This window comes from Coregonus clupeaformis, chromosome 10, assembly GCF_020615455.1.
Source record: "Coregonus clupeaformis isolate EN_2021a chromosome 10, ASM2061545v1, whole genome shotgun sequence".
Classification (NCBI taxonomy): domain Eukaryota; kingdom Metazoa; phylum Chordata; class Actinopteri; order Salmoniformes; family Salmonidae; genus Coregonus; species Coregonus clupeaformis.
In genome coordinates, this window is record NC_059201.1 from 6,364,720 (window position 1) to 6,380,651 (window position 15,932).

Below are 15,932 nucleotides of genomic sequence, written 5' to 3' on the forward strand. Positions count from 1 at the left end.
GGTAGGTTTATTTGAACAGTGAGAGACAGAATAACAAAACAAAAATCCAGAAAAACGCATGTCAAAAATGTTATAAATTGATTTGCATTTTAATGAGGAAAATAAGTATTTGACCCCCTCTCAATCAGAAAGATTTCTGGCTCCCAGGTGTCTTTTATACAGGTAACGAGCTGAGATTAGGAGCACACTCTTAAAGGGAGTGCTCCTAATCTCAGCTTGTTACCTGTATAAAAGACACCTGTCCACAGAAGCAATCAATCAATCAGATTCCAAACTCTCCACCATGGCCAAGACCAAAGAGCTCTCCAATGCTGCCTTCTGTCTCCTGTCTCCTGTCTCCTGTCTCCTGTCTCCTGTCTCCTGTCTCCTGCCTTCTGTCTCCTGTCTCCTGTCTCCTGTCTCCTGTCTCCTGTCTCCTGTCTACTGTCTCCTATCTACTGTCTCCTGTCTCCTGTCTCCTGTCTCCTGTCTCCTGTCTCCTGTCTCCTGTCTCCTGTCTCCTGTCTCCTGTCTCCTAACCAGGTGGTGTTACAGTATAATTACATCCAGCTGTCTCTAGATGTACTGTTCTGTTGAACATATTCTGACTCCTGTCTCCTGTCTCTAGATGTACTGTTCTGTTGAACATATTCTGCCTCCTGTCTCCTGTCTCTAGATGTACTGTTCTGTTGAACATATTCTGCCTCCTGTCTCCTGTCTCTAGATGTACTGTTCTGTTGAACATATTCTGCCTCCTGTCTCCTGTCTCTAGATGTACTGTTCTGTTGAACATATTCTGCCTCCTGTCTCCTGTCTCTAGATGTACTGTTCTGTTGAACATATTCTGCCTCCTGTCTCCTGTCTCTAGATGTACTGTTCTGTTGAACATATTCTGCCTCCCTGTCTCCTGTCTCTAGATGTACTGTTCTGTTGAACATATTCTGCCTCCTGTCTCCTGTCTCTAGATGTACTGTTCTGTTGAACATATTCTGCCTCCTGTCTCCTGTCTCTAGATGTACTGTTCTGTTGAACATATTCTGCCTCCTGTCTCCTGTCTCTAGATGTACTGTTCTGTTGAACATATTCTGCCTCCTGTCTCCTGTCTCTAGATGTACTGTTCTGTTGAACATATTCTGCCTCCTGTCTCCTGTCTCTAGATGTACTGTTCTGTTGAACATATTCTGCCTCCTGTCTCCTGTCTCTAGATGTACTGTTCTGTTGAACATATTCTGCCTCCTGTCTCCTGTCTCTAGATGTACTGTTCTGTTGAACATATTCTGCCTCCTGTCTCCTGTCTCTAGATGTACTGTTCTGTTGAACACATTCTGCCTCCTGTCTCCTGTCTCTAGATGTTCTGGGGGGATACAACGGCACCATATTCGCCTACGGACAGACCTCCTCTGGAAAAACACACACTATGGAGGTCAGTCTAAAGCAGGGTTTGGAGTGGCCTCTTTGTAGAATACTTTCTGTAAAAGAGGAGAATTGCTATGTGTTCCAAATGGCACCATATTCCTTTATGTCGTGTTTTACTGTTGGCACTACCACTACTGGAGAAATGAGTTACACCAGTCAGACCGCAGTCCTTGGGTAGGACCCTTAATGTTGCACATTTTTGTTCCAGCCCCAGCACAAGCACACCTAATTCAACCAATCAATGGCTTGATGATTAGTTGAAGAGTTGAATGGGATGGGCTTGTGCTAGGCTAGTACAAAAATGGTGCAGCGCTGTATTGGGTGTCCCCGAGGATGACCGCAGTTGACAAACACTGGCCTAAATCATTTTACGCTCCAGTAGTTGAAGTCCCCTGGCTTTAAATGATTTACGGTCCTGCCTCCTCTCCTGTAAATATCTTCTGACTCTCTTCCACGTTAAGTCCCTGTCCCCTGTTCCCCCTTCTTTTCCGCCTCTCTCTCTCATTTACATTTACGTCATTTAGCAGAAGCTCTTCTCTCTCTCTCCCCCTCATCTTTTCACAGTATTTTTCTCCTACTCTTCCTCTAATCCATAACTCCCCTTCTTCTCTCCTCCTCTCTCTCTCCCCCTCTTCTCTCCTCCTCTCTAACTCCCCCTCTTCTCTCATCCTCTCTAACTCCCCCTCTTCTCTCATCCTCTCTAACTCCCCTTCTTCTCCCCTCCTCTCTCTCCCCCTCTTCTCTCAACCTCTATAACTCCCCTCTTCTCTCCTCCTCTCTAACTCCCCCTCTTCTCTCATCCTCTCTAACTCTCCCTCTTCTCTCAACCTCTATAACTCCCCCCTTCTCTCCTCCTCTATAACTCCCCCTCTTCTCTCCTCTTCTCTCTCCCCCTCTTCTTTCCTCCTCTCTAACTCTCCCTCTTCTCTCATCCTCTATAACTCCCCCTTCTCTCCTCCTCTATAACTCCCCCTCTTCTCTCCTCTTCTCTCTCCCCCTCTTCTTTCCTCCTCTCTAACTCCCCTCTTCTCTCCTCCTGTATAACTCCCCCTCTTCTCTCCTCTTTCAGGGCAAGCTTCATGACCCACATGGGATGGGGATCATCCCCAGAATTGCAGAGGACATCTTCAATCACATATTCGCCATGGATGAAAACCTAGAGTTCCACATTAAGGTCTGTGCTCTACTGACAACGACACTGTCTGTCTGCACCAATAGTCCTGGAGTCTGGTCCAGCGATAGTGCTGCCGACTCCGGACTACACACTGCCCCTCTGGGCATCAGTTCGAAACCTGCCCTGTTACTCTCTATCACTTTCGTCTATCTAGTGGATGATCAGTCTCTTTTTTTTGGTGTCTTAGATCTGAATGCCCTTAAGCCAACTCTTCCGGCTATTTGTATCATACCATAAGCATACAGAACACTGGACCAGACTTCTGCACCATTTAGCCATAACTGAGAGTGGGATGTCTGTATTCCACCATGACGCTCTGGTCTGTACTGACAACAGGTTGTTCTGCACCAGTAGCCTGGTGTCCCAGATCTCTATGTGCTCTGGACTCTAAACCCCTCTGGCTGCTATTGACATTCTCCGATAGTCCAGAGGAGTTGGCTAAAGCTGTGATTCTCAACTAGCTGTCCTAGGACCCTAGGAGGTCCTCAGAGAGCTTTCAGTGGGTCCCTCAGTACAGAAACGTTTAAGAACCCCTGGATTAAATCCTTGAGTTCCACATCAAGATCTGTACTGTCTATTCTGTATGTTCGGCACCAGTAGCCTGGTGTCCCAGATATTTATGTGCTCTGGACTCTAAACCCCTCTGGCTGTTATTGCCATGTTCCAGGGGAGAGGAGCAGAGGATTTGGCTGAAGCACATCTGGGACCGGACCAGACTACGACACCAGCTAGCCATAACTGAGAACTGCTGTGATGTCTGAATCCACCGTGACCATCTATAATCACTGGAGTGGATGTGTCTGCACCAGTGTTGTGGCTAGTCTGGCTAATATTGTCCTGCCACAGTATACAGATCACTGGACAAGGCTACCATAGTATACAGATCACTGGACAAGGCTACCATAGTATATAGATCACTGGACAAGGCTACCATAGTATACAGATCACTGGACAAGGCTACCATAGTATACAGATCACTGGACAAGGCTACCATAGTATACAGATCACTGGACAAGGCTACCATAGTATACAGATCACTGGACAAGGCTACCATAGTATACAGATCACTGGACAAGGCTACCATAGTATACAGATCACTGGACAGGGCTACCATAGTATACAGATCACTGGACAGGGCTACCATAGTATATAGATCACTGGACAATGCTACCATAGTATACAGATCACTGGACAAGGCTACCATAGTATACAGATCACTGGACAAGGCTACCACAGTATATAGATCACTGGACGAGGCTACCATAGTATATAGATCACTGGACAAGGCTACCATAGTATACAGATCACTGGACAAGACTACCATAGTATACAGATCACTGGACAAGGCTACCATAGTATACAGATCACTGGACAAGGCTACCATAGTATACAGATCACTGGACAAGGCTACCATAGTATACAGATCACTGGACAAGAATCCATTGTATACAGATCACTGGACAAGGCTACCATAGTATATAGATCACTGGACAAGGCTACCATAGTATACAGATCACTGGACAAGGCTACCATAGTATACAGATCACTGGACAAGGCTACCATAGTATACAGATCACTGGACAAGGCTACCGTAGTATATAGATCACTGGACAAGGCTACCATAGTATACAGATCACTGGACAAGGCTACCATAGTATACAGATCACTGGACAAGGCTACCATAGTATACAGATCACTGGACAAGGCTACCATAGTATACAGATCACTGGACAGGGCTACCATAGTATACAGATCACTGGACAAGGCTACCATAGTATACAGATCACTGGACAAGGCTACCATAGTATATAGATCACTGGACAAGGCTACCATAGTATACATATCACTGGACAAGGCTACCATAGTATACAGATCACTGGACAAGGCTACCATAGTATACAGATCACTGGACAAGGCTACCATAGTATACAGATCACTGGACAGGGCTACCATAGTATACAGCTCACTGGACAAGGCTACCATAGTATACAGATCACTGGACAGGGCTACCATAGTATACAGATCACTGGACAAGGCTACCATAGTATACAGATCACTGGACAAGGCTACCATAGTATATAGATCACTGGACAAGGCTACCATAGTATACAGATCACTGGACAGGGCTACCATAGTATACAGCTCACTGGACAAGGCTACCATAGTATACAGATCACTGGACAGGGCTACCATAGTATACAGATCACTGGACAAGGCTACCATAGTATACAGATCACTGGACAAGGCTACCATAGTATACAGATCACTGGACAAGGCTACCATAGTATATATATCACTGGACAAGGCTACCATAGTATACAGATCACTGGACAAGGCTACCATAGTATACAGATCAATGGACAATGCTACCATAGTATATAGTTCACTGGACAAGGCTACCATAGTATACAGATCACTGGACAAGGCTACCATAGTATATAGATCACTGGACAAGGCTACCATAGTATATAGATCACTGGACAAGGCTACCATAGTATACAGATCACTGGACAAGGCTACCATAGTATATAGATCACTGGACAAGGCTACCATAGTATATAGATCACTGGACAAGGCTACCATAGTATACAGATCACTGGACAAGGCTCCCATAGTATATAGATCACTGGACAAGGCTACCATAGTATATAGATCACTGGACAAGGCTACCATAGTATACAGATCACTGGACAGGGCTACCATAGTATACAGATCACTGGACAAGGCTACCATAGTATACAGATCACTGGACAAGGCTACCATAGTATATAGATCACTGGACAAGGCTACCATAGTATACAGATCACTGGACAAGGCTACCATAGTATACAGATCACTGGACAAGGCTACCATAGTATACAGATCACTGGACAGGGCTACCATAGTATACAGATCACTGGAAAAGGCTACCATAGTATACAGATCACTGGACAGGGCTACCATAGTATACAGATCACTGGACAAGGCTACCATAGTATACAGATCACTGGACAAGGCTACCATAGTATACAGATCAATGGACAAGGCTACCATAGTATACAGATCACTGGACAAGGCTACCATAGTATACAGATCCCTGGACAGGGCTACCATAGTATACAGATCACTGGAAAAGGCTACCATAGTATACAGATCACTGGACAGGGCTACCATAGTATACAGATCACTGGACAAGGCTACCATAGTATACAGATCACTGGACAAGGCTACCATAGTATACAGATCACTGGACAAGGCTACCATAGTATACAGATCACTGGACAAGGCTACCATAGTATACAGATCACTGGACAAGGCTACCATAGTATATAGATCACTGGACAAGGCTACCATAGTATATAGATCACTGGACAAGGCTACCATAGTATACAGATCACTGGACAAGGCTACCATAGTATACAGATCACTGGACAAGGCTACCATAGTATACAGATCACTGGACAACGCTACCATAGTATACAGATCACTGGACAAGGCTACCATAGTATATAGATCACTGGACAAGGCTACCATAGTATACAGATCACTGGACAAGGCTACCATAGTATATAGATCACTGGACAAGGCTACCATAGTATATAGATCACTGGACAAGGCTACCATAGTATACAGATCACTGGACAAGGCTACCATAGTATATAGATCACTGGACAAGGCTACCATAGTATATAGATCACTGGACAGGGCTACCATAGTATACAGATCACTGGACAGGGCTACCATAGTATACAGATCACTGGAAAAGGCTACCATAGTATACAGATCACTGGACAGGGCTACCATAGTATACAGATCACTGGACAAGGCTACCATAGTATACAGATCACTGGACAAGGCTACCATAGTATACAGATCAATGGACAAGGCTACCATAGTATACAGATCACTGGACAAGGCTACCATAGTATACAGATCCCTGGACAGGGCTACCATAGTATACAGATCACTGGAAAAGGCTACCATAGTATACAGATCACTGGACAGGGCTACCATAGTATACAGATCACTGGACAAGGCTACCATAGTATACAGATCACTGGACAAGGCTACCATAGTATACAGATCACTGGACAAGGCTACCATAGTATACAGATCACTGGACAAGGCTACCATAGTATACAGATCACTGGACAAGGCTACCATAGTATATAGATCACTGGACAAGGCTACCATAGTATATAGATCACTGGACAAGGCTACCATAGTATACAGATCACTGGACAAGGCTACCATAGTATACAGATCACTGGACAAGGCTACCATAGTATACAGATCACTGGACAACGCTACCATAGTATACAGATCACTGGACAAGGCTACCATAGTATATAGATCACTGGACAAGGCTACCATAGTATACAGATCACTGGACAAGGCTACCATAGTATATAGATCACTGGACAAGGCTACCATAGTATATAGATCACTGGACAAGGCTACCATAGTATACAGATCACTGGACAAGGCTACCATAGTATATAGATCACTGGACAAGGCTACCATAGTATATAGATCACTGGACAAGGCTACCATAGTATACAGATCACTGGACAAGGCTACCATAGTATATAGATCACTGGACAAGGCTACCATAGTATATAGATCACTGGACAAGGCTACCATAGTATACAGATCACTGGACAGGGCTACCATAGTATACAGATCACTGGACAAGGCTACCATAGTATACAGATCACTGGACAAGGCTACCATAGTATATACATCACTGGACAAGGCTACCATAGTATACAGATCACTGGACAAGGCTACCATAGTATACAGATCACTGGACAAGGCTACCATAGTATACAGATCACTGGACAGGGCTACCATAGTATACAGATCACTGGAAAAGGCTACCATAGTATACAGATCACTGGACAGGGCTACCATAGTATACAGATCACTGGACACGGCTACCATAGTATACAGATCACTGGACAAGGCTACCATAGTATACAGATCACTGGACAAGGCTACCGTAGTATACAGATCACTGGACAGGGCTACCATAGTATACAGATCACTGGAAAAGGCTACCATAGTATATAGATCACTGGACAAGGCTACCATAGTATATAGATCACTGGACAAGGCTACCATAGTATACAGATCACTGGACAAGGCTACCATAGTATACAGATCACTGGACAAGGCTACCATAGTATACAGATCCCTGGACAGGGCTACCATAGTATACAGATCACTGGACAGGGCTACCATAGTATACAGATCACTGGACAGGGCTACCATAGTATACAGATCACTGGACAAGGCTACCATAGTATACAGATCACTGGACAAGGCTACCATAGTATACAGATCACTGGACAAGGCTACCATAGTATACAGATCACTGGACAAGGCTATCATAGTATATAGATCACTGGACAAGGCTACCATAGTATACAGATCACTGGACAAGGCTACCATAGTATACAGATCACTGGTCAAGGCTACCATAGTATATAGATCACTGGACAGGGCTACCATAGTATATAGATCACTGGACAAGGCTACCATAGTATACAGATCACTGGACAAGGCTACCATAGTATACAGATCACTGGACAAGGCTACCATAGTATACAGATCACTGGACAAGGCTACCATAGTATACAGATCACTGGACAAGGCTACCATAGTATACAGATCACTGGACCAGACTACTGCACCCACTCAACACAACTGCAACTGTGCGTCTGAATCCATCATAGCCACAGACCCATAGAAATAGAATGAATAGAACAGGCTTGGAAGCTCTAACTCTGCCAATTTGACTGGAAAACTCAGGGGTACATTTGTAATGGCTGCCTGGTAATATGATGCAATAATTTCCATGGTAATGTAGAATGTTCATTCAAATGATGCTAATGCCGCGTTCACGTCATGTCGGAAACTCGGGACCTCCTAGTTAAAAGTAAGTTATTTGCATAGAGCTTCCTATTGGTTGATTCTAGTACCTCCCAAGTGGGAAACTCGGGATCTGACTCTTCCACCTAGGTTAGCAAGTCGGAAATTTCGGAGTAATTAACTGATGTCGCTCATGCAGTGGAATGTATTTGTTGTATTGTCAGTTGAGTTGACTCAACAAATCACAGCACAGATTGAAGGGTACACTTCCAGCTTTTAATTCCTGGCATTGGTACACAAAAAATGGCTGCCAGTCCACCCATTATGCATGCCATCATTGATTTGAATGGGGACGTCCGTTCTAGTCATTCTATTTCTATGCATAGCCCTCTGTAATCACTGGAGTTACTGTGGATGTATACTGTATGCAGAGCTCTATCATACTATCCAGGTCTGTGCCCAAACAGTTTGAGCTTCTACTTCTAAAAATCCACCTTTCCAGAAATAAGTATTTCACTGTTGCCACTTGCTACAGACCCCCCTCAGCCCCCAGCTGTGCCCTGGACACCATATGTGAATTGATTGCCCCCCATCTATCCTCAGAGTTCGTACTGCTTGGTGACCTAAACTGGGATATGCTTAACACCCCGGCCGTCCTACAATCTAAACTAGATGCCCTCAATCTCACACAAATTATCAAGGAACCTACCAGGTACAACCCTAAATCCGTAGACATGGGCACCCTCATAGATATCATCCTGACTAATTTACCCTCTAAATACACCTCCGCTGTCTTCAACCAGGATCTCAGCGATCACTGCCTCATTGCCTGCATCCAAAATGGGTCCATGGTCAAACGACCACCCCTCATCACTGTCAAACGCTCCCTAAAACACTTTAGCGAGCAGGCCTTTCTAATTGACCTGGCACGAGTATTCAGACAGCTGATGTTCTGAAAGAGCTGCAGAATCTGGACCCCTACAAATTAGCTGGCTAGACAATCTGGACCCTTTCTTTCTAAAATTAGCCGCCAAAATTGTTGCAACCTCTATCACTAGCCTGTTCAACCTCTCTTTCGTATCGTCTGAGATCCCCAGAGATTGGAAAGCTGCCGCGGTCATACCTCTCTTCAAAGGGGATGACACACTAGATCCAAACTGTTACAGACCTATATCCATCCTGCCCTGCCTTTCGAAAGTATTTGAAAGCCAAGTTAACAAACAGATCACCGACCATTTCGAATCCCACCATACCTTCTCCGCTATGCAATCTGGTTTCCGAGCTGGTCATGGGTGCACCTCAGCCACGCTCAAGGTCCTAAACGATATTATAACCGCAATCGATAAAAGACAGTACTGTGCAGCCGTCTTCATCGACCTGGCCAAGGCTTTCTACTCTGTCAATCACCGCATTCTTATTGGCAGACTAAATAGCCTTGGTTTCTCAAATGACTGCTTCGCCTGGTTCACCAACTACTTCTCAGATAGAGTTCAATGTGTCAAATCGGAGGGCCTGTTGTCTGGACCTCTGGCAGTCTCTATGGGGGTGCCACAGGGTTCAAATCTCGGGCCGACTCTATTCTCTGTGTATATCAATGATGTCACTCTTGTTGCTGGTGACTCTCAGATCCACCTCTACGCAGACGACACCATTTTGTATACATCTGGCCCTTCATTGGACACTGTGTTAACAAACCTCCAAACGAGCTTCAATGCCATACAACACTCCTTCAGTAGCCTTGCACCCGCCCGCCCGACTAGAATCACTACTCTCGGCAGGTCTGACTTAGAATATGTGGACAACTACAAATACCTAGGTGTCTGGTTAGACCGTACACTCTCCTTCCAGACTCACATTAAGCATCTCCAATCCAAAGTTAAATCTATAATCGGCTTCCTATTTCGCAACAAAGACTCCTTCACTCATGCTGCCAAACATGCCCTCGTAAAACTGACTATCCTACCGATCCTTGACTTCGGCGATGTCATTTACAAAATAGCCTCCAACACTCTACTTTTGGATGTAGTTGGATGTAGTCTATCATTGTGCCATCCATTTTGTCACCAAAGCCCCATATACTACCCACCATTGTGACCTGTACGCTCTCGTTGGCTGGCCCTCACTACATATTCGTCGCCAAACCCACTGGCTCCAGGTCATCTATAAATCACTGCTAGGCAAATCCCCGCCTTAACTCAGCTCATTGGTCACCATAGCAACACCCATCCGTAGTATGCGTTCCAGCAGGTATATCTCACTGGTCATCCCGAAAGCCAACACCTCCTTTGGCCGCCATTCCTTCCAGTTCTCTGCTGCCAATGACGGGAACGAACTGCAAAAATCTCTGAAGCTGGAGACTCTTATCTCCCTCACTAACTTTAAGCATCAGTTGTCAAAGCAGTTTACCGATCACTGCACCTGTACACAGCCCATCTGTAATAAGCCCACCCAACTACCTCATCCCCATATTGTTATTTTGCTAATTTGCACCCCAGTATCTCTATTTGCACATCATCTTCTGCACATCTATCACTCCAGTGTTTATATTAAATTGTAATTATTTTGCACTATGGCCTATTTATTGCTTTACCTCCATAACTTACTACATTTGCACACACTGTATATGGATTTTCTATTTGCTTTATCTTGGCCAGGTCGCAGTTGTAAATGAGAACTTGTTCTCAACTGGCTTACCTGGTTAAATAAAGGTGAAAATAAAAAAATAAATGCATGATGCATGATATTTAATAAAACGTCACAAACATCAGTAACATCTAGTAAAGGCATAAACATCTGGAACAAACCAGTCTACTGCATCAGCATCACTGACACCTGTGTATGACATCTGTAGTCATAGGCTCTGGACTGATGGAATGGATATGAATAATCATTAGTATCTTATCGTATTTGTGCATTTGCCTGAATCACAACTATCTTATAATATCTCATAGTTAATGCCTAGTATAATCTCGGCAGCCAGAACCTAATCTCTGTGCTCACGGTAGACTATATCTAACATTTAATGCCTGTGAGTTTTAACATATTTGGCAGATTCGTATAATCCGCCACCCCTTTTCTCTCAAAGATTAGTTTCTCTCAATATGCTCTCTCCTCTCTTCACCAGGTGTCCTATTTCGAAATCTACATGGACAAAATACGGGACCTTCTGGATGGTAAGTAATGTGTTATGTTGGTGGATGGCATTGGGGCTGAGTGAATTCTGATACACGATGAGTCATCGCTGTTTTCAATGTCACTCGTTATGTCCTCTTCTGTTTAGAGTTTTGAAGAGTCTTCTGTGTGTGTACAACAGTAAAATGATACCCACATGTTATACTGTAGATAGGCTTGACTTCCTGTAAAATGATACCCACATGTTATACTGTAGATAGGCTTGACTTCCTGTAAAATTATACCCACATGTTATACTGTAGATAGGCTTGACTTCCTGTAAAATGATACCCTCATGTTATACTGTAGATAGGCTTGACTTCCTGTAAAATGATACCCTCATGTTATACTGTAGATAGGCTTGACTTCCTGTAAAATGATACCCTCATGTTATACTGTAGATAGGCTTGACTTCCTGTAAAATGATACCCTCATGTTATACTGTAGATAGGCTTGACTTCCTGTAAAATGATACCCACATCATGTGAAGTTATACTCTAGATAGGCTTGACTTCCTGTAAAATGATACCCACATCATGTGAAGTTATACTCTAGATAGGCTTGACTTCCTGTACAATGATACCCACATCACGTGAAGTTATACTGTAGATAGGCTTGACTTCCTGTAAAATGATACCCACATCATGTGAAGTTATACTCTAGATAGGCTTGACTTCCTGTAAAATGATACCCACATCACGTGAAGTTATACTGTAGATAGGCTTGACTTCCTGTAAAATGATACCCACATCATGTGAAGTTATACTCTAGATAGGCTTGACTTCCTGTAAAATGATACCCACATCATGTGAAGTTATACTCTAGATAGGCTTGACTTCCTGTAAAATGATACCCACATCACGTGAAGTTATACTGTAGATAGGCTTGACTTCCTGTAAAATGATACCCACATCATGTGAAGTTATACTCTAGATATGCTTGACTTCCTGTAAAATGATACCCACATCACGTGATCAGGGTGGGTGGGTGGGTGGGAGAGAGTGGGAGAGAGAGAAAGCAGATAGAGAGAGAAAGGAAGAGAACAGTGAATAACTAGCAGGTAGGTAAGGAAAAAAGCAAACAAAACATTGCTGATGGATAGAGAGTGATGGGAAAACAACATCAGACACACACGCGACCTACACACACACACACCCCACCACAGTTTTAACTTGTATATGATCTCTCATCAAAAACACAGAGTTAAAGATGCAATATGCAGAAATCGCTCCGCCATTTCCTGGTTGCTAAAATTCTAATAGTTTCTCATTTCAGTTTATGTGACAAAACAAGCAGTAGTGTAGAGAATCATTGTACCATTTAAACAGCAGTGAAATATATTTTCCATAACCCAAAAATATTGTATTTTCACCTGTTTGAAGCTGGTGTACAAAACCAAAAGTAAAAGACTTTACAATTAAAAAAACAAGGTGACCCCCAAAAGCCAGATGGAGATGGGTAAATTAAACGCGCGTTTATGTTAGCGTAGCATAGGCTATTCTGCAGAAAGTTTAGGCATACCTGTCACAAGACAAACAGTGCCAATGTTGAGGTGATATGTACAGTAGGTCTACATGCATTGTGACCTGCTGCTCCATACTGAGGTCGGCTGTCTGTCCCCACCCTGAGCGTTGATTCATCATGCAGAGCCCGTAGAGAAGCCAGATTTAGACATCGCATATCATTTCACGCCATGCTGTTCATATACCGTTAATAATTTATTATAATTTACTGGTTTCTCGCAGTTATTTATCCCGGGAAAAGGGAGTGGTTTTGGGCGGTAAATCCCGGTAAATCTTGATAACCGGGTTCCCGCCATTCAATCCTACCCTCTACCCCTGTCATGTCCAGAAGGAGTGTCTGTATTGTCTGTAAGTTTCCTGTTTAAATGACCTCAGGTTGACAGTCCAGGGCCTGGGGAGGCTTGAGTCAGAGATGCAGCAATCCTGTCAGACTTAGAGACACTCCAGTCAAAACAAAAGATGACACACACACATACCTCTGAGAGGGAATACAGCCTTGACTTAAATCTGATACAGATTGAATATGTTCTCTCATCAAAAATACACAAACCTGAAACATAAAGTAACTACGTACGTACATGGCCCCAGTGTCTGTTGTACCGTACGTTTTCTGTTGAAATCAAATTGAGTTGACATTCTGGGCCTGAGGAGGCCTGAGGTAGACAGTCAGAGCAGCAACAGGTCTCTACGTCAGACTTTAAGAGTTGTTGTTCTCCTGTTCTGTGATTGTCCATGTACTGTAATGACCTCTTGTTTCTGTCTGTACGTGTGTTGCGTCTGCGTATGTGAAATGTCCGGGAAGTACACTTTAAATACATTTTGATTGAATTTGATTTGAGTGTTTTGGGCCTTTGGGAAGATATGAAAGTAACATCTTCAAAAGGTAAGAGTTGGTTTGTCATGCAGAATAATAATGAAGCCTATCTTCATCTCTCTCAGTGACTAAGACTAACCTGGCAGTACACGAGGACAAGAACAGGGTTCCGTATGTGAAGGTGAGTCAGACTGTCATCAGCTGAGGTGACGATGTGATGTTAACTGGCCCATCTATGATGGTGTCTACATTAGAGATGTGTCATCTGCATCACTTTTTGACTCAGGAGAGTTAGGAAAGTTATCTAACTTCTGTCATTTGTTGAATTGTATCTCAGGGCTGCACTGAGCGTTTTGTCTCCAGCCCAGAGGAGGTGATGGATGTTATTGACGAGGGAAAAGCCAACCGCCATGTTGCTGTCACCAGTAAGTACAAATGACACTTAGTACAATGTATAGTGTGAAGTCACGTCTGTAGAGTAACTCTGCAGAATCTTCTATAGGGTCTGTGGGGTCTATCATATTGGTTTACTACCTCTGTTACTATCTCTGTTACTATCTCTCTTACTATCTCGGTTACTACCTCTGTTACTACCTCTGTTACTATCTCTGTTACTACCTCTGTTACCATCTCTGTTACTACCTCTGTTACTATCTCTGTTACTATCTCGGTTACTACCTCTGTTACTATCTGTTACTACCTCTGTTACTATCTCTGTTACTATCTGTTACTACCTCTGTTACTATCTCTGTTACTATCTCTGTTACTACCTCTGTTACTATCTCTTTCTCCTCTACTCTCACACAAACACTTCTTCTCTCTTCTCTTCTCCCATTTTCTCCTCTTCTCCTCTCTTCTCCTCTCTTCTCCTCCCTTCTCCTCCCTTCTCCTCTCTTCTCCTCTCTTCTCCTCTCTTCTCCTCCCTTCTCCTCTCTTCTTCTCCTCTCTCCTCTTCTCCTCCCTTCTCCACTCTTCTTCTCCTCTCTCCTCTTCTCCTCTCTTCTCCTCTCTTCTCCTCTCTCCTCCCTTCTCCTCCCTTCTCCTCTCTTCTCCTCTCTTCTCCTCTCTCCTCCTCTCTTCTCCTCCCTTCTCCTCCCTTCTCCTCCCTTCTCCTCCTCTTCTCCTCCCTTCTCCTCTCTTCTCCTCTCCTCTCCTCTCCTCTCTTCTCCTCTCTCCTCCTCTCTTCTCCACTCCTCTCCTCTCTTCTCCTCCTCTTCTCCTCTCTTCTCCTCTCTTCTCCTCCTCTTCTCCTCCCTTCTCCTCTCTTCTCCTCTCCTCTTCTCCTCTCTCCTCCTCTCTTCTCCTCTCCTCTCTTCTCCTCCCTTCTCCTCTCTTCTCCTCTCTCCTCCTCTCTTCTCCTCTCTTCTCCTCCCTTCTCCTCTCTTCTCCTCTCTTCTCCTCCTCTTCTCCTCTCTTCTCTTCTCCTCCTCTCCTCCTCTCTTCTCCTCTCCTCTCCTCTCTTCTCCTCCTCTTCTCCTCTCTTCTCCTCTCTTCTCCTCTCCTCTTCTCCTCCCTTCTCCTCTCTTCTCCTCTCCTCTTCTCCTCTCTCCTCCTCTCTTCTCCTCTCTTCTCCTCCCTTCTCCTCTCTTCTCCTCCCTTCTCCTCTCTTCTCCTCCCTTCTCCTCTCTCCTCCTCTCTTCTCCTCCTCTTCTCCTCTCTCTTCCTCTCTTCTCCTCCTCCTCTCTTCTCCTCTCTTCTCCTCTCTTCTCCTCTCTCCTCCTCTCTCCTCCTCTCTCCAGATATGAATGAACACAGCTCCAGGAGTCACAGTATCTTCCTGATCAACATTAAACAGGAACATGTGGAGACAGAGCAGAAACTGTGTGGGAAGCTCTACCTAGTGGATCTGGCTGGGAGTGAGAAGGTAAGAGTTCACTACATGTCTGTCTATTTTCCCTGGCTGGGAGTGAGAAGGTAAGAGTTCACTACATCTGTCTATTTTCCCTGGCTGGGAGTGAGAAGGTAAGAGTTCACCACATGTCTGTCTATTTTCCCTGGCTGG

The 15,932-nt window shown here is 44.3% G+C and overlaps 1 protein-coding gene across 1 annotated transcript in view; it reads left to right on the top strand.

The window, feature by feature from the left end:
- Window positions 1-15,932, top strand: part of kif5ab (kinesin family member 5A, b) — a 115,330-nt gene that overhangs the window by 60,811 nt on the left and 38,587 nt on the right. The window contains exons 3-8 of the mRNA XM_041887372.2: window positions 1,329-1,402; window positions 2,465-2,569; window positions 11,547-11,595; window positions 14,056-14,111; window positions 14,268-14,355; window positions 15,670-15,794. Coding sequence (XP_041743306.2) covers window positions 1,329-1,402; window positions 2,465-2,569; window positions 11,547-11,595; window positions 14,056-14,111; window positions 14,268-14,355; window positions 15,670-15,794 — 497 coding nt within the window. The remainder of the gene's footprint in view (window positions 1-1,328; window positions 1,403-2,464; window positions 2,570-11,546; window positions 11,596-14,055; window positions 14,112-14,267; window positions 14,356-15,669; window positions 15,795-15,932) is intronic.